This window comes from Panthera onca, chromosome A2, assembly GCF_046562875.1.
Source record: "Panthera onca isolate mPanOnc1 chromosome A2, mPanOnc1 haplotype 2, whole genome shotgun sequence".
Taxonomy (NCBI): domain Eukaryota; kingdom Metazoa; phylum Chordata; class Mammalia; order Carnivora; family Felidae; genus Panthera; species Panthera onca.
The window spans coordinates 111170496-111194801 of NC_138340.1; the positions used below are offsets into that span (position 1 = coordinate 111170496).

Here is a 24306-nt window from a genome sequence, read left to right on the forward strand (position 1 = left end):
CATAAAGTTTACAAAAGCAAAATTTGTAAAGGAAAATAATAACAAGATCTGCCCAAATGACTTGGAAGGTTTTGAAACGGAAGAAGAAGAACAGGAAGTAAGGTAGCTAGAGTTTGAGCCAGGTGAAGGACAAACTCCTGTTGTTTAGATATCAGTGCTGACCCTTTGTTATTGGTGCTGTTTATCCATGGCACCTGGTTGGGTGTCAGGGGTTTTGAAGGGCCAAATGTTCCTAATGGTTGCACTGAAAGACTCAAAATTATAGTGAAGCAGATAACAGTTACAAGTAGTAGTAATTAAACACTAAACAATATAAATGTGCATGGCAAGATTGACCAGAAAGCCACTTAAACTAAACCGCACAATGCGATTGCCTGAGGAGACTAGTGGAACCACCTTCTACATAGCGAGCTAATCCAGAAAACTGGGGAACTGGTTGTCCTCTATCTTATTGTAGAATCTTCTGTCATCGCTTGCTCTTAAACCTTCCCTTCCTCAATATGCAGTCTGTTGCAGTTCAATACCCATTTAGTTCAATGCCCATTCCAGTGGTTGACCATTCTCTGACTCCAACATAACTTTGGCCAGTCAACTCTCTGTCTTTTTAAATTTTAAATCTAGTGTTCCTATCCTCCTACTTAAGACTCATGTAATAACTCTTCTTTTTTTAATTAATTAATTAATTTAAGTAATTTCTACACTCAAGGTGGGGCTCAAACTCAGGATCCTGAGATCGGGAGTTGGATGCTCTACTGACTGAGCCAACCAGGTGCCCCCGTGATACTTCTTCTGTCATCTTGAAGGCTAAAATCCTTACATGGTATTCACAAACTTTCTCTTGCCTTCTCCCCTCCTGACGTAGCCTTCTCCCCTCCTGACGTAGCCTTCTCTGTAACCTTTCTCCACTCCACCCTCTCATACCACTTGCATGAGCAGTCCCAAACAAGTTACAGTCCCAGAAGAACTCTCTGCTTCACACTCACATAAGCCATTCACACCTGATTTTCCAAATAGTCCTTGCTCTTCCTCCACTGTATGCTTGGATAGTTCATACTTTTCTGTAAATGCTTAGCTAATACATACTTCCCCTTTGTTAAGCTTTACTTGGTGCCTTTTTATCACCCACAGAGCTACGCTAAATACACACTACATTCCTTATTCCGAATATATTTGCCAAAATAAATCTGGACATATCTTCATGAATATATGTCTATATTAAAATTAAGATTCTGTGAGAAATCGTTGAGGATAATACCTATAGCTTGTTTGCTATTGTATTCAGAGAGCTTATAATAGGCACCGAATAAATTTCTCTTATATGAATAAATACATGTATAGAGTAATATTAGGAACTAGTATACATCTAGTATACATCTCTTTAGGTATTTAAAAATATAGGAAGATTCTTTATGAAGTAATTTTTAAGAACATAGTTCACAGTAATATTTTGTGGGAATAAGATTGAGTAACTGCTTTTGGAGAGTTGTAAACTGGGCAAGTCAGAAGAAAAAAAAGGAAACAAAGTAGCAAGCTAGATAGCAATTTTATAGTTTTATGGGAATGAACTGAAAATTTTTAAATAAACATAAGAGAAAAAAGTTTTTAAAAGTTTAAAGCCATATATTTGAAGAAAGTAAGGTTTACAGCATTTAAGATTAGACAGTGATTTTACTATATTTACTGGATATCATTCTCTTTAATACTTATGAACTCTTTAAAGTCAGGAGAATGTCACATTTTCAGGCAAGAAAATTGAGGCATAGAGACATTGAATAATATTTTACCCAAATCATACCACAGTGGCAGAATCAAGACTGGGAATCAGTGCCAGACTCTTATTAATGTGACCAAGTAAGGTTCATGCTGAGAGCACAAATAAGGTTAGATTTATGGTGATACCCAGAGAGTTATTAGGTGATAGGTGTTAATTTTCTGGACCATACAATCCTGACTGTATGCTTGTTTCCTGGGAGAAATTGTGTCCCTATCAAATACTGGGCTGTCCCTATGCAGATCTCACCGATTCAGATGGCCCTCACTCTGTCATGAAATCAATTCACATCTATGTTTATACCTATAGCTCTTATGAAGTATCTGGGTAGAAAGTGTTAAAAAGTTTTACATCACAAATAAAACTATTCTTCATGACATTTCTATTTGAAAGAGTATATAAAGGATACATATAATAAGGGAAGTAAATAAAACTGTAAAGTACATCATGGTATAATTTCTTTCATGCATAGACAGGAATTCGTTCATTCCTGAAATATTATTAGCATGATTAAGTAATGTATTCTGAATTTTTATTTATAAGTGTGGAATTTTAGAACTAAAGAGGACTTTTATTTTAAAAAGATATAAATATGTCTATAAATTCAGATAACCCCCAAAGTAGCATATTATTTAAGTTGTAAAATACTAGTTAGAAGTAAGACTTTATTATAAACCTTTAGGCTGTGGGTTAAAACATACATTTTAGAGGGACGCCTGAGTTGCTCAGTTAGTTGAGCATCCAACTTCAGCTCAGGTCATGATCTCACTGCTCATGGGTTCGAGCCCTGCCTCGGGCTCTGTGCCAATAGCTCAGAGCCTGGAGCCTGCTTTGGATTTTGTGTCTCCCTCTCTCTGCCCTTTCCCTGCTTGTGTGCTCTCTCTCTCAAAAATACGCGTTAAAAAAATGTCTTAATAGATTTTAGAAACTGGATTGAAGAAGACTGAATATGCCCCTTAATCTAGTTTATTTGAATGAAGTGATAATTCAACATTTTACTGTATTTTCAAAGTATGGATTTTCAGAATTTGTCCTTATTTAGGTAAATATCTTATACTTAAAATATTAAAATGTATAAAAGGAAGTATTCTAGATACATGTCTAGATAAATATGAAGGTATTCTAGACTTAGGGGATATGATTTCCTGGAATCCAAAACATGTTATTTTTCGTGCTTGCCAGAAAAATGAAATTCCTTCTGCATTCCACATCTGATCTATAAGACTTCTTGCCATAACACTGAACATCAAGAAATTTTTAGGAATTAGAAAAGTTGAAGTTCATCTACTTTGCTTCTCAACAACATTTGAAACCCAACCTTTAATTAAGTTTCCTTTCATGCTTGAATATGTGTAAGCATGCATTTATTCATTTAGCAACTGCTTATTGAGACTTACCATGAGTCTGTGTAGTTGCTAAGTACTGAGAATAGACACAAAATTATGACATCTACTGTTCTGAGCACTATGTGTGGTGGAGTAATTTCAGTGAAACAGTGAAGGTTAGAGCCATATTGCAGTGGTTTGAGGTTAGGAAGTGGTGGTGGCAAGTTTAAGGCTACTTAAAAAAAAAAGCTTGACTGTGAATTAAAGTATAACTACAGATAGTAGCTAATAATTTATATCTTAGGAGGGCTTATTTTTGTTTGAATGGGAAAGATGCACGCTTGTCTGCTAAGAAGAAAGAAAGAGAGTTTGAAGATATATATCAAATATCCTCTCTTAGTATTGCATAATTTAGCTAAATTTTGCTTGATATTTTTTTGAAGCCTTATTTTCCATTTAGTATCCCTTTCTCAATGTGTTAGCATACTCAATATTCATTCCTTGAATTTGCCAGCACCTTCCCCTGGACAAGGTTGTTTTCTCCATATAGAATTGTACTTTCCTCCCAGGTCGGCCTGTCAGTATCTCACTCAGCCCCCAGGATTTCCCCCTCTGTGCCTTACAGCCACAACCTGCTTATACTTATAGCATGGCATTGATCACAGTCTGTCATTCATTTTTGTTAGACCTTGAGTACCTAGGAGAAAAAGGCTTTCTATTTTATTGATGAGGCAGTTGCCTCAGTGTTTAACACACACTTTTTCACATTCATTGATTCATTCATTTGTTCAATAAATAACTTACAGATTTACTCTATGTAGTAGGTATTGCATAAGTACTGAATAAGCAATGGAAACATAACTGTACCCATTCCCAGCCCTCATGGAACTTGCAGCCTATGTTATCAGTATTGTTACTCAATAGAATCTTAATTAAATGACATTAAACAATGGAACCAACTAAATAGAAAGTTTTCATTTTAACTATAAAAAAGTGAAGAAATACTGTATAAATTATAATTTGTTTTTGTCCAGAATCATATTGTTTGATTAAAGTATATTATTCCTTAAAAATGGGAATTTGTACTTTAAATGTCCTAAAAATTCAAGGAAAATTGTTATTTTCTCCTTTGTTTGTCCTAGTATTTTTTTTTCTTAAATCTAGCATTGAGTAGCAAGTTTTGTATTCATTTATTCATTCATTTCCACTAAGTGCTAACGAAGCCAGGTAAGCACCAGGCACTCAGAAGAAACACTGGTATAAAAAAGGGTACAGTTTTCAGTACAGAGTACTGCTCTTAGATAGAAGAAGAAACTGAGTGTCTTGTCCTGGGCCTTTGAGTTTTAGAATGCCTGCTCTGGCTGACAATATGAAGCATCTATGCGTGCTATGGGAAAATGCCCATGCAGGGCTAACAACCTCCCCATCCTGGACCACATTCCTGTTACCCTGACCTCCATATGTTTTTCCAACTTCTCTGAGCTGCTTCATAGGACTTAATAATACTCTTTGCCCTGTATGCCCATTGATAATTTTTATAATAATAAGGTTGTTGTTGCTTTCTTCCTTTTTTTAAAAAAAAATTGTCTATTTATTTTTAAGAGAGAGACAGAGACAGAACACAAATGGGGAGGGGCAAAGAGAGAGAGGGAGATGCAGAATCCGAAGCAGGCTCCAGGCTGCATGCTGTCAGCACAGAGCCCAACGCAGGGCTCAAACTTAGGAGCCGTGAGATCATGATCTGAACTGAAGTCGGACGCTTAACAGACTGAGCCACCCAGGCGCCCAGTGTTGTTATTTTCAATTGTGAGGAACCTAAGAGTTAAATTCCTGTTTACACTGATGGAAGGAAATACTCACAAGTGCGAACGTAGGTTCACAATAATGCATGCCACTGGTGCGGTCTTTCCAAGCAACACTGTAGATCACCTAAACATCCAGTTATCAAATGTTTAAACAAATTATTGCATACTCACATGTAAATGTGACTACATAACATATGGTACACCCTTATAATGTGTTTTTAAAAGACTACATAGCTACTTGGGGAAAGATTCATAATAGATTTTTGAGTGAAAAACAGAATAAATGGAATTATTTTAAAGAATATATAATTGCCTGTGAAAAGACTTATAATGCATTAAGTGAACAAACAGTATGCCATCATAAATATAATTTGATTCTCATTTTCAAATATTTTTATATGCAAAACACAAAAGAAACATATTAGCAGGCAAAACTCAATTTGCCCCATTTCTAAAATTATTGAACATGTATGACCTATATAATCAGAAGGCAGCAATAAATGTTGTTATAAAATAAACACTTCAGAAGACCACACTGCAAATTGACTAATGTGCATAACATATACCAATATGCTTTTTGAAAGACAATAATCCTTTTTAACAAACAGATATATTTGGTATATTCCCAATAAGAAGATGGATAGATGTTGACAATAATATTTCTGAATCAAAAAGAATAGTATTATAATTTCTTCAGGGAATTGCATTCATAAATTACCGTAAGTGTAGCTAGTTATTAGAAGTTAAAATTACCAAAGAAATGATTTTTTTAAAACTCATATGAATGAATTATATATCATTAAATGGTTACAGTTAGAAAGAGTTAGATTAGAAACTTTGCTCCTGACATGAAAATGTACAAAATCTGACTCATAACATTAAAAATCTGTATTATTGGGGTGCCTGGGTGGCGCAGTCGGTTAAGCGTCCGACTTCAGCCAGGTCACGATCTCGCGGTCCGTGAGTTCGAGCCCCGCGTTAGGCTCTGGGCTGATGGCTCGGAGCCTGGAGACTGTTTCCGATTCTGTGTCTCCCTCTCTCTCTGACCCTCCCCCGTTCATGCTCTGTCTCTCTCTGTCCCAAAAATAAATAAAAAACGTTGAAAAAAAAATTTAAAAAAAATCTGTATTATTTGAGCCAAAAATATAAGCTGTGTTAGATTTGTAGTATTATTCTGAATGCTGACTTTGCAAATACATAGCCTTTGTCTAATTATGAAAAGTTTTAATTAGAGTAACCCAGATCTTCAGATAAACTAGATTAGAGAATTTTCTATGTCCCCAAAGTATCTTTTCATAATTGGAATGATTACTTAATTGAACAGTTCACATGGAATGGATTCCTACACTGCTACCCTGAAAGGGAGAAGTGACTCAGACAGGAAACCTAATCTTCCTAAAGGGCATTCAGAAGAGAGTGAATGAATGATAGCTTTTATGTCCTTGGTTCCAAGTGACAGAGTATTAGAATATGGCAGCTCCTAAGGTAGCCCTGTGGGTGGGAGAGAGCAAGAGAAATACAGCAAGAGAGAGAGGCTGGGTGAACAAGTACGCAGATCTAGTACAGCAGGGAAGAATGACAATGCCAGAGAAGGAATCTGAAGTTGGCAACAGAAGTCTCACCTTCACTTGTGATTTCAGTGCTAAACATGCAGTGCAGGTGAAATTGTTGAATATCTCAAATATTCATTAGTATAAAGACATATATTAATCTAGTACTAAATTTTGATTGATAATTATTATCTAAATAGTATTGTTTTTTAAACATTTATTTATTTGGAGAGACAGGGTGTGCGCAAGTGGGGGACAGAGGGAGGGGAGAGAGAGAATCTCAAGCAGGCTCCGTGCTGTCATTGCAAAGCCCCATGAGATCATGACCTGAACTGAAATCAAGAGTTGGGTGCTTAACCGGCTGAACCACCCAGGCGCTCTTAATTAATAGTATTATTGGCCATTACTCAGTGGAAATTTCTTCCTTTTATCCTTATGATCATTTCAAATGAGAATGAAGAACATCTGTATACCATGATACGTGGTATTGAATTTTTGTCTCAATTATTGGTGTAAAGAATGTTCATAATTTAGAATTAAAAGGGAATAAGGACAAAGTGCACACAGTAAGCATCATTCTTAGTAGATGGTGATGTATTTAAGACAGAAACTAAATAAAGTAGAAATTATAGGGGCACCGGGGTGGCCCAGTCGGTTGAGTCCGGGTTCAGCTCAGGTCATGATCTCACAGTCCATGAGTTCGAGCCCTGCATCCTCTGTGCTGACAGCTCAGAGTCTGCAGCCTGCTTCAGATTCTGTGTCTCCCTCTCTCTCTGCCCCTCCCCCACTCACACTTTTCTCTCTCTCTCTCTCCCCCTCTTTTTCTCTCTCTAAAAAGTAAAATAAACATTAAAAAATGAAAAAAAAGAAATTATAAACAGGTAAGTAAAAATATTGAAAAAAATATGTAGTCAATTACCAACAAAAAATTGATTTTATTTTATTTATTTTTTTAAATCTTTATTCATTTTTGAGAGAGAGACAGCACAAGCAGGGGAGGGGCAGAGAGAGAGGGAGACACAGAATCTGAAGCAGGCTCCAGGCTCTGAGCTGTCAGCACAGAGCCTGATGCGTGGCTCGAACTCACCAGCCGTGAGATCATGACCTGAGCCAAAGTCGGATACCCAACCGACTGAGCCGCCCAGGTGCCCCCCCCCCAAAAAAAAGTGGATTTAAATATACTGAGTAAAAGATCAGAAAAGGGATAATTACTGTTTTTGTTGTTTTTATAGGTAACATTGCAAAAGGCAAAGGCAGTAAACCAGTTGTAGCTCTCTATCCTTCTACTTTTTTATTTTAAGTTTCTCTTAGTCTTACATATAGACTACATTAAACATTCATTTATTCAACATCTGTCAGTTGAACAACTTTTTTTGTGACAGCCAGCCAGTTGAGCTATGTACTCTATTCCACCCCTTTAATCATCCACCATGATGTACGGTAGGCATCATTACTACTCTGTAGTAGATACTAAAATGATTCACGGAGATCAGAGAACTCACCCATGGTTGCAATTAGTACATGGAAAGTTAGCAGTAAAATCTGAGTCTGATCTTTTTCTGTTTGAGACCTCTTTGCTTCTGCAAAAAATACTTTCCATGTCTGTATGTATGTGTAAGTGTGCAAAAATGACACCCTCACACTCACATAAAACAAGCTGAAGTGAAATGACAAGTCTGGGCTTTGTCAGTTACTATTGGAATCCTAATTTTTTAACCTGTGCTTCTGCTACCTAGCTTTACTCTTTCTTTCCCGTTGTTTGTTCTCAAACCCTGCCACCCCTAAGTTCATTCCGCACCGTGTATGAAAAGAAAGATTTGAAATACATTTAGCTCATGAAGCATCTTGCACATGTTTTCTGTTTCATTTTGTTCTCTTTTAAATTTCTTTTAAGTGAAAAGAATAAAAGGTTTTAGGTCTGTCCTCTTTATTTTAATATTGATTGTTTTCATTTAAATAATGATAATCAATTTTTCATGCAAGGTTTTCTTCTCAGCAGACACATGCATTCAGATGGGCACACACACTAAAAAGCTTGCCTTCTGTTTCTGTGATTAATTGAGATGTAGAGAGCGATGGGTATGGGGTAAAAATAGAAAGGCAATTAGTGCAACTAGGCATGAAATACATTGAGATACAAGCAGAATGTCTCCCCAGTTAGTGATCTCTTTCTGGGCTCTTGAGGATTAGCATCCCATTAGCAAGTCACTGGAATGGAAATCTTCAGCCTTTGGGGAGACCAGAGCATTAAAAATGGAATTAACTCTAACTGCAAACTGAGTCAGCACAATAGATCATTAATTCTACGCCTTGGGTATATATCATGCTGAGCTTTGGTGTGTGGGCTTCTGAAATATGAGGAGTGAGCTTATAAAGCATTGCAATGACTAAATGATGGTTATCTATCATTTCATCCTTCATCCTCACCACTGAGATACTAATGTCTTTGGTGACTCTGGTGACTCAAAACCAGTATTGAAATACAGATGAAAGTTTTTACTAGAACTAGTGCATATGGACCTTTATTTAGAAAAGTTTTACGTTGTGTATATTTTCTAATATTTATTTTTAAGAGAGAGAGAGCATGTGGACACACATGTGCACACGTGCACAAGTCGGGGAGAGGCAGAGAGGTGGGGGGGGAGAGACAGAGGATCTGAAGTAAGCTCAAACTCTCAAACCGTGAGATCGTGATCTGGGGCTGAAGTTGGACACTTAACCGATAAGCCACCCAGGACACCCTAGTGTATTGTATATTTTGAAAAAATAAATTTATGTTGCACTTACTGAATATCAGTGATTCCTAGTTTTTAAAAAGCTATGTCCTTGGGGTGTCTGGGTGGCTCAGTCAGTTAAGCTTCTGACTTCAGCTCAGGTCATGATCTGAAGGTTCCGTTCTTGAGTATGAGCCCCACAAGCCCCAGGAGCCTCATCAGGCTCTCTGCTGTCGGCATGGAGCCTCCTTTGGATTCTAAGTCTCCCTCTCTCTCTCTGCCCCTCCCCAACTGGCGCTCGCTCTCTCTCTCGCTCTCTCTCTCTCTCTCTCTGTCTCTCTGTCTCAAAAAAATAAACTATAAAAAAAAACAAAAAAACTAAAAACTATGTCCTCAGCTGATAAAGATAAAAATATCACAATGCTTCAAGTAGTATCCTACCAAAAATTGAGAATTACATCTTTCTACATGAAGTTGACTTGTTTTGCTTTCTATAGAAATACCAGTGATATTAAAAATGTTTTGAAATAAATTTCTAAGTATAAAAATATAGTGAACACTTGATTATTTTCAAGTGATGTATAGTACTCCCTGATTTCTAATGATCTTTTCTTACTCTTCCACATCCTCTTTGAGAATGTCTAACAGATAGTATTATCTTCTTTGATCATCGCAGTGTAGCATAGTCATTAACAACTGCCATTTACAGATTCTTACCCCAGGGTTTCTCACACTTGGCAGTATAGACATTTGAGTCCAGATAACTCTTCGTTCTGGGATCTGCCATGTACATTGTAGGATGTTTAGCAGCATCTCTGGCTTCTACCCACTAGATTCCCAACAGCTATACTCCATACTGACCATCCAAAATATCTCCACACATTACCAATTGTCCCATGGTGTTAACATCTTCCCTGACTGAGAAGCACTGGTTTATCCTTTACTGAGCATGATTTAATTTAATTCTACAAAAACTTGGCAGAGTACGTGGGACTTGGTTAATCAGAGTCTTGGTAGGAAACAGAACCTTCACAATATTGGTCATAGACTTTTATGAAAGGAGTACTTTACAACTGCTTAGAGATGTTGAGGCACCCAGAAAATAGCAGCAAGAAACAATTCCCACCCCTAGGGTTGAAAAAGCAAGGAGAGGAAACAATGTTTCTGGAGTGCTGGGAAAGCTGGAACCATGGAGCAGAAGCCTCTCGAGGGAGATGAAATCAGAAAGAAACAAAACTCTAGCCAGTGATGCAACACTGAGGCAGAGAGAGCAGAGGATACCCTGGCCCCTCCCTCCTCCATAATCCTTTATCACTAACCAGTTCTTCCCATAGATGAGCCCAAAGGAAATAAAACCAGCAAAGGACTAGAGTGATGCAACCCCAGTACTCAGCCTTATGGGCTCAAAGATGTAAAATGGAGTCTATTGGGGCACATGGAGGGGGAAAAAAAACTGTCCCCATTTTAACATGAAAAACTGAGGTTTAAAGATACAAAGTAATTCACCCAAAGCCAATGTACTCCATGCCCTACTAGTAATCCATAGCTGATTTGCATAAATGAACTGACATTCAGAGACTAGGAATTATTCAAGGTTATTGATTTTAGTAGCTGATAGCTACAAGACCAGAACCCAGTTCTCATTCCTAGTCTGGTGTTCACTTTTTTTGTGTCGACCTTTGAAAGAAATTTTAGAACTGTATATCCAGCCCACTCTGAAACAAACATAGGAATTAAAGCTATGTGCTGACCTGACAAATCATTTTCTTTTCCCTGAAAAGCTTACGGAATTCTAAGTTTCACGTAGAATGTTTAAATGGCATATGCTGTTTTTCCAAGCTTTTTGGCACATTTTAGTCTTGATTGCAGAAACTCGGCCCCAACTGGTGCCGTGTGTTAGGAGAGGGAAGGGGGCTGGACTGAAAATCAGGAGAGTGGGGACCCAGTTCTGACCGGGTCATTCCTGCCATCCTTAACAGTAGCAGCAGTAATGAAAGTTCCATAAACCTTTCCTTCCCGTGCATTCATCTAGATCTTCACAGTTATTTTCAGGTATCTAATCAGGTGGCCATAGCTCTAAAATAAAGGAAGTCTTAGATTTTTATGTTTCAGAAATGAAGAGCCAGGCTCAGAAAGTACTAGAGTCTTACTGAATATCCCATAGCTGGGAAGTGGACTTCACCTCTTCTCACTGAAAACATAGTGCATTTCCTACTCCATCCTTTAAAGTGATTAATCAATTGATAGTCTTCCTCTGGAGAGCCAGTCAATCGGTAGCATTTTATACTTAGATTTCATCATCAAGGCATGTCTAGATCAAAGTCTGAGAATCTGTAATTTTTTGTCTTCAGGTTATAAGCAAGGCCACAGTGGAAAGCAATAAGAGTTAGTACATAGAGATTCCTCATTCCTTCCTTTCTAGGTTTCAGATGAATATATTTATTAACTTACAGCTTTTTAGAGACAACAATTGGTGTTTTAAAGGAATTTAAAAATAAACATGTACAGGGAAACATATCTAAGTGAATTAATACAGTTTTATTTTCTCCCTTTAATCCTGGTTGAATCAGATGCTAGTAATTCAAATTCAGACTTCTCCACTAAGATAAAGTGGACTGTCAACTCCTGGAAGGTCTGGAAGAACCTTAATCCTTTACCCAAACTGTTTACCTTCTTTGCCTCAAGGTGGGGGCCTCGGGAAATGGTACATATCAGGGCTCCGGCCCTGAGCTTCTTGTTCTCAGTCCTGCTCTCTGCCTACCCCCTTTTTCATTTTCTACTTTTGCAATACTTTCAAGCCACCCATCTCTACCTTTTCAGGGTTTTCAGCCATAAAATCAGGTATATAACACAAAAAAAATTAACTTGTTTTATTTTTATAACTGGATATTTCTTTCAAGTTCCTATTTCACCAAGTTCATTCCAAGTAAAGCTAAAATGTAGGGGTTCTTCATCCAACATCAAGCTGCAGAGAAGGGAAACAGAAAACAAAAAGACAAAATGAACATGCAGATATTTGAAGTCTAAACATAAAAACAAATCAATAATAAAGAGGGATAAGAAAGAAAAGATTGTTAAGTTTTACTTTGACACACTTTGCAGTCAGGCAAAAATACAAAATTCCTTCAAAGAAAACATTTCACTCACCGAAAACTCTAGCTGCATGATACCATCATATCTAACGCAGATGATTAGTAATGCTTTGGGAAAAGGTTTATAATTGTTATGATGTTCATATACAAGGAAGGGTGGGGCAGAAATATTTTGGTATTTAGAAGAATAGACTTGATCTAGATTATCTAGGTACAGATCATGGTGTCATCCCTTTTTACCTCTGAGACCTTGGGCAAGTTACTTACCCTCTCTGTGTTCGTTGCCTCATTAATCTAATCAAGGTATAAATAGAATCTGTCCCATATAGATTTTTTCTTATGGTTAAACAAGTTAATATTAACAAAGTGTTTACAACAGTAGTGAACATGGGAATCACTACATGAATGTTAGTTGTCGTTGGAAACACTCTTTTCATAACTGTCATCATCAACGTCATCACCATTTTCGTTACCATCACTGACTTGTACTACATAGGGGCTCATTCCAGTGTTCCCATTCTTCTAGAGTATAATTACGTAGAAGCCTAATACATAATTACTATATTAGAGAACATCACTACCTAGAATAGTTTAACCAAAGAAATACTAATGTATGTATACTAATGTATAATGTGCATTTGTACTTTGGAACATATAACCTAACTCGGAACTTTCAAATCTAAGGCTTGGCCACCCTTTCTTTCTATTTGATTGTATACAAAATGTGTAGAAAGTTTTATTCATAATGATTCTTCTTGGTTTGGTGTTAATATACCAAGTATATTTTCTCAGGATATCAGGTTAGAAACTACCGACAAAGAAATATTCCAGGAATCAGAATTAGACATAAATTATATGCTACAGAGGTGTCATCTTATTACCAGAAGTCAGGCCAGAGTCTCTAAAATCACATCAGGGTACTGTTTTTGTGGTATTGCGTTTCACCCTTGGGAGAATTAAAAGAGCTGACAATGACGTATAATAAATCTTACTCTGACCCAAACATATTTAATGATTAAACCTCCCAGCAATCCCAATTCTGTCAGATAAAATAAGTAGAAAACTTTATATTTTTACTCTTTTTTCACTTCATATTTAGAGAAGTAGGAAAACATTTTGCACATTTCATAAAAATAATTACTATATTTGTCTGTTTCATTCATTTAGAGTTAATGCCTTATTTTACATGGTTGGAATTTTAATTTGAGATGAGCAGGAACCAAGAAAAGGGTGAGCCGTTTTTTATACACAGGAGCAGCTGGCTCTCTATTTTTTAATTTTTATCTATTTTCTTTGTCTCAATCCCCAGCCTCTGAGCCCAACTTGAAGGTGCGGTCCAGGTTAAAACAGAAAGTGGCAGAGAGGAGAAGCAGCCCCTTACTCAGGCGGAAGGATGGAAATGTTGTCACTTCATTCAAGAAGCGAATGTTTGAGGTGACAGGTAATTGAGGACTGGGCAGACATACACTAAAAAATGCTGGTAGGAGGAATGAAAATAAATAGTTTAGAATAAACATGGCTGTTGCATATTAAAGTTATTTTAAGAAGAAACATTTCTTGAAAGGAAATTATATTGAAAACTCACAAGTAGTTCAGTAAACCCTGCCATGCATTCACCAACTGTGTTAAATAGGAAATGAATGAAAAACAGAACTATGTGTCAATCTAGGCGTAACTAGGGAATGCCAAAGCTCACCTTAATCTTTTCAGAAACAGGCAGTCCATTTTAGGAATGCCAACTAGAAGAATATAACTTTTAATGAAATTTGATCAGAAATGAGCAGAGGGAGGTCCAAGAAGAACACTTCCCCCATACTCAGACATGAATGTACAAAATGCATCTGGGAAAATTAAACTATGTGGAACAGCAAAACCTTGACTTTTCAACAAATTTACAGAACTCATAAATGACTTTATGTGTTTACTAGTGAACTGGGACTTATGGCAGGAGGGGGATATATTGCCTTTTAGGAAGGGAAAGAAACTGTCATTTTCACTAGTCTCAAATGGAAGAGTTCTTATTTTTTTAGCTGCCTGGTTAGTGGTGGGGTGAACAGGTTAGGAAATTCAACCTGATGTCTTACAAAGCTTTCTAGTCCCAGTTGTACCTGGTCTGAAATTAGAGAGGACCTAGGGATATGAGAACCAAAAAGGCTAGCCAAAGTAATAGTATGGACTGCTGTTTACTGAGTACCTACTTGGATCTATGCATTGTATCTGGTCATTTCCTTCAGTTGCATCAATAAAGAAGTGGTCATTTGCAACCATTTTTTTCCATGGTTATACCAATCTGGTCAGTTGCTATTATTCCTCTAAGATCAGATCTTATCCTTAGCAGGTAAGGATAATAGTTTTTAAAAATGACTTGTCTGTATCTCCTGTGGCCATCATAGTGTGCAGTTTGGGGAGACAATAGGGCAAAGGTGGTGGAGGTGAAAAATACAGAATACTAATGTGACTTGGTAATTTGGCAGGTTATTTAGGGAAAAAAAGATGCATCATTTCCTATGCAATCCTGATAGATTAATATGTGTATCCAAATAAAGTATTATTGGAAACTTTTTCCTTGACAGATAAGACCTATTAAATAAATAAATAGTAAAGTTTATACTTATTTTTAATATCAAATATCATCACTAATTTGGACAATTCTAAATTCGGCGCTGCAGACTTTCTTTTTCAGAATGCATATTTGTACTTACGTAAATAAAAATCTTAAGTTTTTGTAATAGAGGGACTTAGTGGGTTTGGGGTGTTGGGGAGTGAATCTGTTTTCATGAATGTAAAGAAGATGAAAATATCATGTCTAATGCAAGTAGATATGAGTGATTTTTCTAATTGGCGAGAATATGCTACCTCATAACAGGAAAACCTGAAGAAACAAGAAAAACATATACATTGCTTTGCTTTTTTTGTTTGTTTTCGTTTTAGAATCTGATTCTCTAAGGTAATATTTATATAACCCAAAGTTCTTTTCTATTTACGATCTTTTCTTGATTGTAACTTTTCCCCCACAGTCACTTGCCATATTGCAGCAGAGATTTGCTCAATACCAATCTGGATAATGATTAATTCTAACTTAAAGGGGTTATGATTTGCTGGAGTTTTGCTCAAGTTTCTTTCATTCTTTTTTTTTTTTTTTTGAAATACCATATTTCTCCCTCCCTAATTTTGTGAGATAATGACTGCCCCTTTCATCTGAGGAAATAATGTGTTTTCAAAGAGAGACTTGTATGTTTTTTAGACACACATTTCTGCTCAGTGAGCTAGGACTTGTGGACACTTTGGTAGATTTTTTTTTAAACTAGTATGTTGTACTTATTCTAAATGTCTTTGGGGGATCTGGACTACCAGACAGACAGCTTTAGTCACCTGTACTCCTCCCCCTTCTTCTGCCAGCTTTCATGTAACTGGGATGAGCTGTGTTTGGAACTTAATACTAATTACTTTCACTATCTAGGCAGAGACTTCATAGCATCATAGCAGTTAAATTGACATTGCTGTTCTCACATCTGTACATCTGTCTTCCCCATGACACAGGTTCAAGTGCATGCTGTTTCCAAACCTATGCCCCCTTTCCTCCCAATAATTGACATGGGAATGACTTGCCATCTCCCTCTTTTTTAAATTCCAGAGTTTTCTGCCCCTTTTCCACCAAAGCCATGTTATTTTAAAATTCTAAGCCTTGGCACATCCCCGTGCCTGCGATGCCTTCTCCTCCACTCCCTTCTTCTCCATTGCCTGCGTATCATGAACCACTTCTCTTCAAGCACCAGGTGCAATATCACTTATTTTCTAAGACTTTCTCAGTGATCCCAAAAAATCAGTTGCTGCCTCCCCTTCCAGAGCTCATCCAGTACAATGTTGTAGAATCCTGCAGCGGCATTTGTTTGCTGCCTTGAGTTCTAGTGCTCATGGCAGTGATTTCTAAATAAGGAAATACTTCGGTCTGAATATCACACACAAGATATAAATAATATAGGTTTAAAATGACAAGGCAGATATAAGAAAATAACTTCTTGGTTTTTGTTTTTAAAGACAGGATATGAAAATGAGACATTAATGAGAAAACAGTAGTCACACAAGGAAGGACAAGAATTAGGAGTCTAGGGGAGACGAAGCTCCTTGAAGTATTTTTTTAATGTGTATTTTTCTCATTAAAAGAACAGCAAAGGGGTGCCTGGGTGGCTCAGTCGGTTGAGCGACCGACTTCAGCTCAGGTCATGATCTCACAGTTTGTGAGTTTGAGCTCCGCGTCGGGCTCTGTGCTGACAGCTCAGAGCCTGCAGCCTGCTTCAAATTCTGTGTCTCCCTCTCTCTCTGCCCCTCCCCTGCTCATACTCTGCCTCTCTCTGTCTCTCAAAAATAAATAAATGTTAAAAAAAATTAAAAACAAAAAACAGCACATAAGAATCAAAGATAAAGAGCAGATTAATCAAAATGTAAGCAAAATATATAGACAGAAAGGCAGTGAGAAAGATGTGTTTCAGAATTTATACCAAAGAACTTCTTTATTTTTTTTTCATCAAAAACTTCTATAATGATCTCTAAGTGGATATCCTTACTTTTCTAGAAACTATTGAGTACTAGGTTGTATTTTTAACAGTAAAAACAAAGGGAGAAAAGTGGTATGAAAATTCAGAAATGTTTCAAAAGTTTCCACAGGTTTTTGTTTTTGTTTTTGTTTTTAACGTACTGAAATGGTGCTTGTCATTCCCATAGGGAAGGAAAAGAGTGTTCTGTGCTGTATGTTACTTAGAGTATAACTAAAGCTCATCTTTGTATGTTTTTCATGAATCTGTTTGTGCTTCACAATGTTTTTCAGAATCCTCAGTCAGTAGCAGCTCTCCAGGGTCTGGCCCCAGCTCACCAAACAATGGGCCAACCGGTAACGTTACTGAAAATGAGACTTCAGTTTTGCCGCCTACTCCTCATGCTGAGGTAAGACTCTTGATTATTTTGGTTCTTTTAAAAATTAGATCCTTGATGAGCCTTGTAAAACGAAGTGAGTTTTCTGAACTGAACTTTAAAGCCACCTGTTCTTAGTTATTTTTCTGTAGGCTTATAATATATGGAATTGAATAAACTTGATCTTATTTACAAAGTTTGGATGACAATCAGGGTTTGAAAATGTTGAAATGTAATCCTCAAAAAAACCTTTTAGTGATGCTGAGTATACACTGCCCAGCAGTTGTGCAGCTCAGTAGTATTATGTTTGTTTTTATTCTGATGGGGGTAGACCCATAAATACGCAAAAACAACCTCATGAAAATCTCTCAGTAGAACAGCCTATCAAAGTAGGTTTTCTCCCTGGCGAGTGATGAAAAAAAAGAAGGAGTATTACAGCTGAGGAACATAGGGTTCGACTGAGCAAACATTTACTGAGGACCTACTAAGTGCCAGCCATTTTTCCTGGGAATGGGAATATAAAGATGAATAAGATATGAACTCTGTTTTTGAAGAATGAAATATTAAAGGAAATTGATCTGAATTTATGCAGTCAACCCTAATAACATTTTTCAACACATAATTTATTGAAACCAATGATGTAAAAATAGAGGAAAATAAAATTGTGAGTCAACAAGAATTTTTCTATGTAGTTTTGGCATTAGGCTAAGCAAAGGCAACTGTCTATTAATAGCCATTCTTATGAAATAGGCTGTTTTGAGGACACTATCAATTTTTTTTAAGTTTATTTATCTATTTCAGAGGAAGAGAAATAGAGAGCACACACAAGCAGGGGAGGGGCAGAGAGAAAAGAGACAGAGAGAATCCCAAGCAGGCTCTGCACCATCAAAGCAAAACCCTACGTGGGGCTGGAACTCATTAACCTTAAGATGTGAGATAATGATCTGAGCTGAAATCAAGAGTCTGATGCTTAACCAACTAAGCCATCCAGGCACCCCCAAAAGACCCCATCAATTGACTGAAACTCTTGATTTTTCTTTTCTGTTATTATAATTCCTCCTTACCATGAATTGCTCCATGCAGGGAAGGCTGTACAGTAACATCTCATATATAACTGTAACATGTTTCTTCCCTTGTATTTTATAAGAGTCATGGTAACTGAGGGCTGAAAGAGACTGATCAAATATCAGATTCTTGGATCATGTATATTTCCTGATGTGTGATTATCAAACTTCCACTAAAACACTTATAGGGAACTCTCTTTGCTATTTCCTGAGACAACCCAGTTGATTTTGGATAGTTAGCCTGACTGATAGAAATGTCTTCAGTACATTATGCCAATATCTGTGTCTTTGTAATTTCATACACACATAACACACACACACACACACACACACACACACACACGCACGCACACGCACCCATATGCTTATCACACATTATTTATAAATTGTAAAATCAGGCTACAATATAATTGAAGGCAGAAAACCAGAGGTTATGCCTAATAAGCAAAGGATTGAAACCAGTGAAGTCACTTTTGCTCTGAGGACATTTGTATACTTCAGTTTTGAGTTTTGGTTTTTAGGGCCTCACAAAACTCAAGAGAAAGAAGGCAAAGCTCAGTGCTGACCAAGGAGGATAATCTAACATGAAACATTAAGCTGGAATTTCAAAAGTCCGTATCTATGCTATGTTGGTGAGCTCCTCACCCCTGCCACCAGAAGTGTCTGGATACAGGGACAGAATTTCTCCCTGAGAAGTTTTCACCAGAAGCTAGTACTTGCATGGAGTTGTATCCCACATTTATATAACCTCAAACTGTTAATTTCGTTTAAAGTGCCCCGGATTTGTTAGGGCCCCTACGTGTCCGGAAAAGCAAATATATATCTTCTCTAGAGGAATACACCTGCATTCTAGATTTCAAAAGTTTCTCTCAGTTTTCCAAGGAAAATGGGCCGAAGAGATAGAATCTCTCTTGCTTATGATTACCTGGAAGCTCTCTGAAGAATAACAATTCAGGCCTTGACATTATCTCCAGATTTTTCATCTATTCTTGTGTCTCACCATCCTGCTGTCCCTCTTTCTTTTTTTCATTTTCCTTTCTAAAATGTGATACCAGATAGAGTAAGTTCTTCACATGTGTTTGTTATCATAGATATAAGTGGGATTCTTGAACTATTGGCTGAGGTATTGTATTTGTTTTAATGCATTTATATCTCAATATTGGTCAGTTTTCTGTGACCCTTTAATCAGTTTCCAGGAAAAGAACAACTTGGTCACAGACATTTCTAAAAACTTTAGATTTCCATTTCCTTTAAATTTGAGGAAAGTGATTCTCAGCACTAAAGGGTCTGGATTCTAAATCGGCTCTGGATGAATTTTGTGCCCTTCAAAAAAACAATGACACACTATACTACATTAAACAGCATGTATGATTCTTAGAAATGCATTGTTAGTGCTAAAAGGTGCAGAAGACTACTTACAGCATGAGAGTTTTTTATTAGGTTCAGAAACAGCAGTACAATATCTTGATTGGGAAAGTATATGCAACGAAAGTGTATTTTACACAGATTAATGGTGTGATGAACACACAATTTAGCATGATGGTTATTTCTCTGGAGGAGGGAAGGTGGGGAGTATGGGGAGAGACATGGTTTGTTACTAACTATATATATATATATATATGTATGTATAATGAGAGAATATATGTATATACATCCATATATATATGGATATATATATAAAATGAAAGAATATATGTATCTTCCTCATTCCTCTAAGTATTGTGTGTGTGTGTGTATATATACATACATACATATACATATATATATATATATATATATATATACATATATATATATAGTACTTAGTACACCATAAAAGAACAACCAAAAAGTATATAATTGTGAGATTGGAAGTAAATGGAAAATTTTGGTAAGATTTTCTCTTCAAACTTTTTATGACCTGTTAAATTGAGTGTCCCAAATTATGCGACCCTATATTTAAATTTCAAAATAATATACATTGAAGAATGACAATTAAAGAAATTTGTTTATACTGTCTTAATCTCTTTTATATTCCTAAAGCCTTTATTGTCACAAATATCTGTTTAGAGTGCCCTCACTTTTCAGCTACTTATAGAACATATTCTGTTACAAACCTTTCCTTCCACCCCCACCATTAAAAAAAAAAAAAAAAAAAAACAGAAGGAAATGTGATTTAATGGAGTTTGAAAGAGTAGAGGTTTTTCTTCAGGTCAGTGACAGGACATTCACCTCCAAAGCTGGAAAGACTAGTTCAAAAGCAAGCAGTGACTTACTTCATAATGAATTAATTGTGTGCCTGAACTATGATCCAAAAGGCCAGGTGGGCAGACCTTTATGCACTGATGGGTAGCCTCTCCGTGGCCCAAAACAAAAAATTCAACCCTGATGGCTAACATGTGGTTTTCTGCTGTGTTGCACTTACAGAGGTCTGTAATATAATTCATACTGGAGAGGTAAAGAGACAGCAGAACTCAGATGGAAACTCTCCACAAATTAATATCCTAGCTGTGTTACACAAAATGCTTCCACCTACACTAGAAAAAGAGGAAAACAAATATTTTCAGCAATTCTTGATTAACAATCATTTTGGGTTTAGTATGATTTTTACAGAAATCTTCCAAGATTTCTGTAATTTCATATCAATAGAAATATTTTTAAGGTATGAAAAATACACATCAACTACACTTTGAAAAGCCAAGCCGATTGCTTGGTTCACCATTTGCAAAACAGGCTTATTTTACCATCTTTGGTTAAACAGCACAGGTGAGTTTTCATTTTAAAATAGTTCAACGGTGTACATTTGAATGAACCTTTATTCTGTGACCTGTAAGTATAAAAGCATGCCACCTAATTCTTTCACAGCCCGTGTAAATGAACGGGATCTACCCTACAGGATTTACTTAGGAAACAGGAAAGTAACGCTGTATCTCGGGCTGATCTTGAGGCTTAGACAAAAGGAAAATTTTTCTCTTGTAAATTCATATGTCCTGCATAATTTAGATGGAGGTTAAGACAGAAGTAGGAGGAGAATTTACTCATAAGTCCCTGCTAAGGAAACAGCACAGCCAATTTGAAAGTATGGGTCTTCCATTCGACAGGCTCCACAGGAACCTGGCTCCAAAACCGACTACTTTGTCATCATTGGTTAAGTCGCTAAACTTGCCCTGACCTCAGATTCTTTATCCAGTGAAACGTAGTCATGCCTACTCCAACAACTTTGTTGTGAGGGATCGGTGTTAGGAAGGTGGGTAGTGAATTGTGAAGTGTGAAACGAGTTCATTTTTTGTTGTTGTTATCAGTACTGGCTCCTAGTAGGGAAAACTCATTAGCATGTTTGTCTTCAAGCCAGCAAATCACATGTGAGAGTGAGTCTCCATCTGCTCTGACCACTTCTGTTCCATTTCTTCTATTTCTTGCATATGCTCACTCCTGAACTCGGCTTGTTGGAGCTACTTGTTTTACTCATTTGTAAACTTGGTTGGGGAGCTGAAACCTCAGGAGTTTCTATTTCCAGCTCTAGTCAGAAATGTCTTTACCTATCTAGTTACTTTATTGTTAATACTGTGGGCCTGTGGGTTCAAATGTTTCCGTGAATATCAACACCATTATTTTAGAGTCCGTAGATTTATTTGATAGCTCCGTTAACAGTAGCCAAGCAGCTGGTTTATTTCTATTTGAACATTAGTGTCTGGCTCTGCTGTGCTATTTTTTAAATATTTTTTTTTTCCAGCAGATTCAAACGATTTTTTAAAAAGGATTCTAATAATAAGGTTAAGTACTCTAAAATCATCTGAAATGTCACCTATTGTGTTTGCCCCAATCTCACATGACTCCTCTGCCTATTGTTTCATCATGGTTGTTGTGACATTTGCTGTAAATGTTATGCTTCCTCCTGAGTGGGTGCAGAGGTATGGATTTCGATGGCAGAAGATAAAACACTTTCCCCCCATCTTCGGGGAAAAGAGGCTGCTGTGACAAAAGAATCATTTAGTAGGAATAACGTGAGTCAATATTGTAAAGCAAGACCTTTAATGAGACCTTCAGCAGTGCCTTTTAAATGCAAAGGAAGCCCAGTTGAATGATAATATTTTTTGTCTCCATATCATTTTATAGTAGTACATTTTTGGATGTCCAGTAAACGTAAAAGCTTAGAGATTTAGATTTCTAAAAACTTTCTTCATCACATGGAGATTTTAATTTTCTATCTGCCATCTGAAAGGACAATAGAAAATAAATACTATTGAAAAAATCACTGTGAAAACTACAAGTAAGTATTAAATGATTAAGATATATATATTTGGTTTGGGGTTTTTTGTTGTTTTTTGTTTGTTTGTTTGTTTTGAGACAGAGTGTGCGAGCAAGGGAAGGGGCAGAGAGATAAAGGGAGAGAGAGAGAGAGAGAGAGAGAGAGAGAGAGAGAGAGAGAATCCTGAGCAGTCTCCACACTGTCAGCATGGAGTCCATTGAGGGGCTCAAGCTTGCTAACCCTGAGATCATGACCTGAGCCGAAATCAAGAGTCGGGTGCTTAACTGACTGAGCCACCCAAGCGTCCCATCTTTTTTAATGTGGCTTTCTTTCAGATAGTCTAATTTGGGGATCTGGGACCTTTTAAAGCTAAAGCAGACTGAGGTTTACAAGCATGTCTTCCTGCATGCCATTCTACTACACATAGATATTACCAGATCATGCCAGTCAGAGGTACTTCTGTCTCATGCCAAAGGATCTGATGTCCAGGGAAAGGTGGTTAGCTGCCCAGTCATAAGCCAGTAAGTGATGGAGCTCAAATGTAAGACACTGGGGCCACACTTATTTTCACCAGTCCAGACTACTCCTCACCAAGACTCTGTAGAGACTTACATTCCCTATCTGATGCTCATGTATATTGTAGGTAATTTTGACCATGTAGTAAATTTAAAATTCTACACCCACTTTCTCTAGGAGCTTCTTAAGAAGTAGGTGATTATTTACATAACTAGTTTTCAATCAAAGATCATCTGTTGACTTCTTTGTCTTAAGAGTCAGAAAATTATTGCCCTTCCTCCCTCCCTTCCTCCATCCCTCCCTACTTTCCATTCCTTCCTTACTCCCTTCCTTCCTTCCTTCCTTCCTTCCTTCCTTCCTTCCTTCCTCTGTATCTCCTATCCCCACTTCCATTTCCCTTGCCCCCATAGGCAGTCATTCTCTCCTGTATTTTTTGTTTGCATGGGCTCTTACATCATTTGTATTTTCTGCTTTGTGCCCCCAAATTTTAGTGAGTGTAAATAGCATGGTGTTATCAACCTCATTCCATTTCTTATTTTTATCACTAAGTATATGTTCTTAGATCTAGTCATGTCATTATGGATGCATATACCTAATAGTTTGCTTTTAATCACTGTAACAATCCCTGGTGGGCAGTGCTCCATTTTATCTACCTGTTCTCCAGCGGGATGTCCCAATGGACTCCAGTTCTCACTCACCACCAAAAACTGCTTCAATAAATTTCATGCTTCAGTGGACATCATCCTAAATGATGATAAGTGAGAGATTAATGAGAGAATTTCTTGAAGATATAATTCCCAGCAGAATAATTTTAGGGTCACAGCATATAGTGTAATTATTTGTTTATTTTTATGAATTACTCATTAGAATTGCTATACCAGTCTACAGTCCCACCAGCAATGTGTGATGGTTTTTACCTGTCTCAATTCCTATGACATTCTGAGATTTTGTATTTTTCTAACTTTTGCCCATGTTCCTTTTGTAAGAGATTTTGAGTCTTTTCATTGAAGCTAACAGGTTTCTGATTTCAATGGCAAAATTAATAGCTCTGTTGAGAGACATATAATTTTTCAGTGTATTTTATTCATTTGGATTGCAAAGATTATCCATAAGATAGGCTTCCAATTGCTATTATGGTGAGAAAAAAAATTTGAGAGTCATTATTAAGATGTGAGTAGGCCTTCCCTGCCTCAACACCTGACTCGGTCATATCCCTCTTCTCAACATCACGCTCTTTCCGGTGAAATGCTCCTAGCTACCAATCAAAGCCTGGTAAAAAACTGACACCCTGCTCTGTGCCATTGAAGTGATTTAACCCTACTCTAATTATCAT

The 24306-nt window shown here is 36.9% G+C and overlaps 1 protein-coding gene across 26 annotated transcripts in view; it reads left to right on the forward strand.

The window, feature by feature from the left end:
* HDAC9 (histone deacetylase 9) overlaps window positions 1-24306 on the forward strand; it is a 930192-nt gene that overhangs the window by 512706 nt on the left and 393180 nt on the right. For 19 of the 26 annotated variants that reach the window (XM_078441509.1, XM_078441488.1, XM_078441490.1 and 16 more), the window contains 2 exons: window positions 13567-13698; window positions 17083-17198. In XM_078441509.1, coding sequence (XP_078297635.1) covers window positions 13567-13698; window positions 17083-17198 — 248 coding nt within the window. The remainder of the gene's footprint in view (window positions 1-13566; window positions 13699-17082; window positions 17199-24306) is intronic. The other 7 variants (XM_078441511.1, XM_078441517.1, XM_078441514.1 and 4 more) reach the window with 1 other exon arrangement.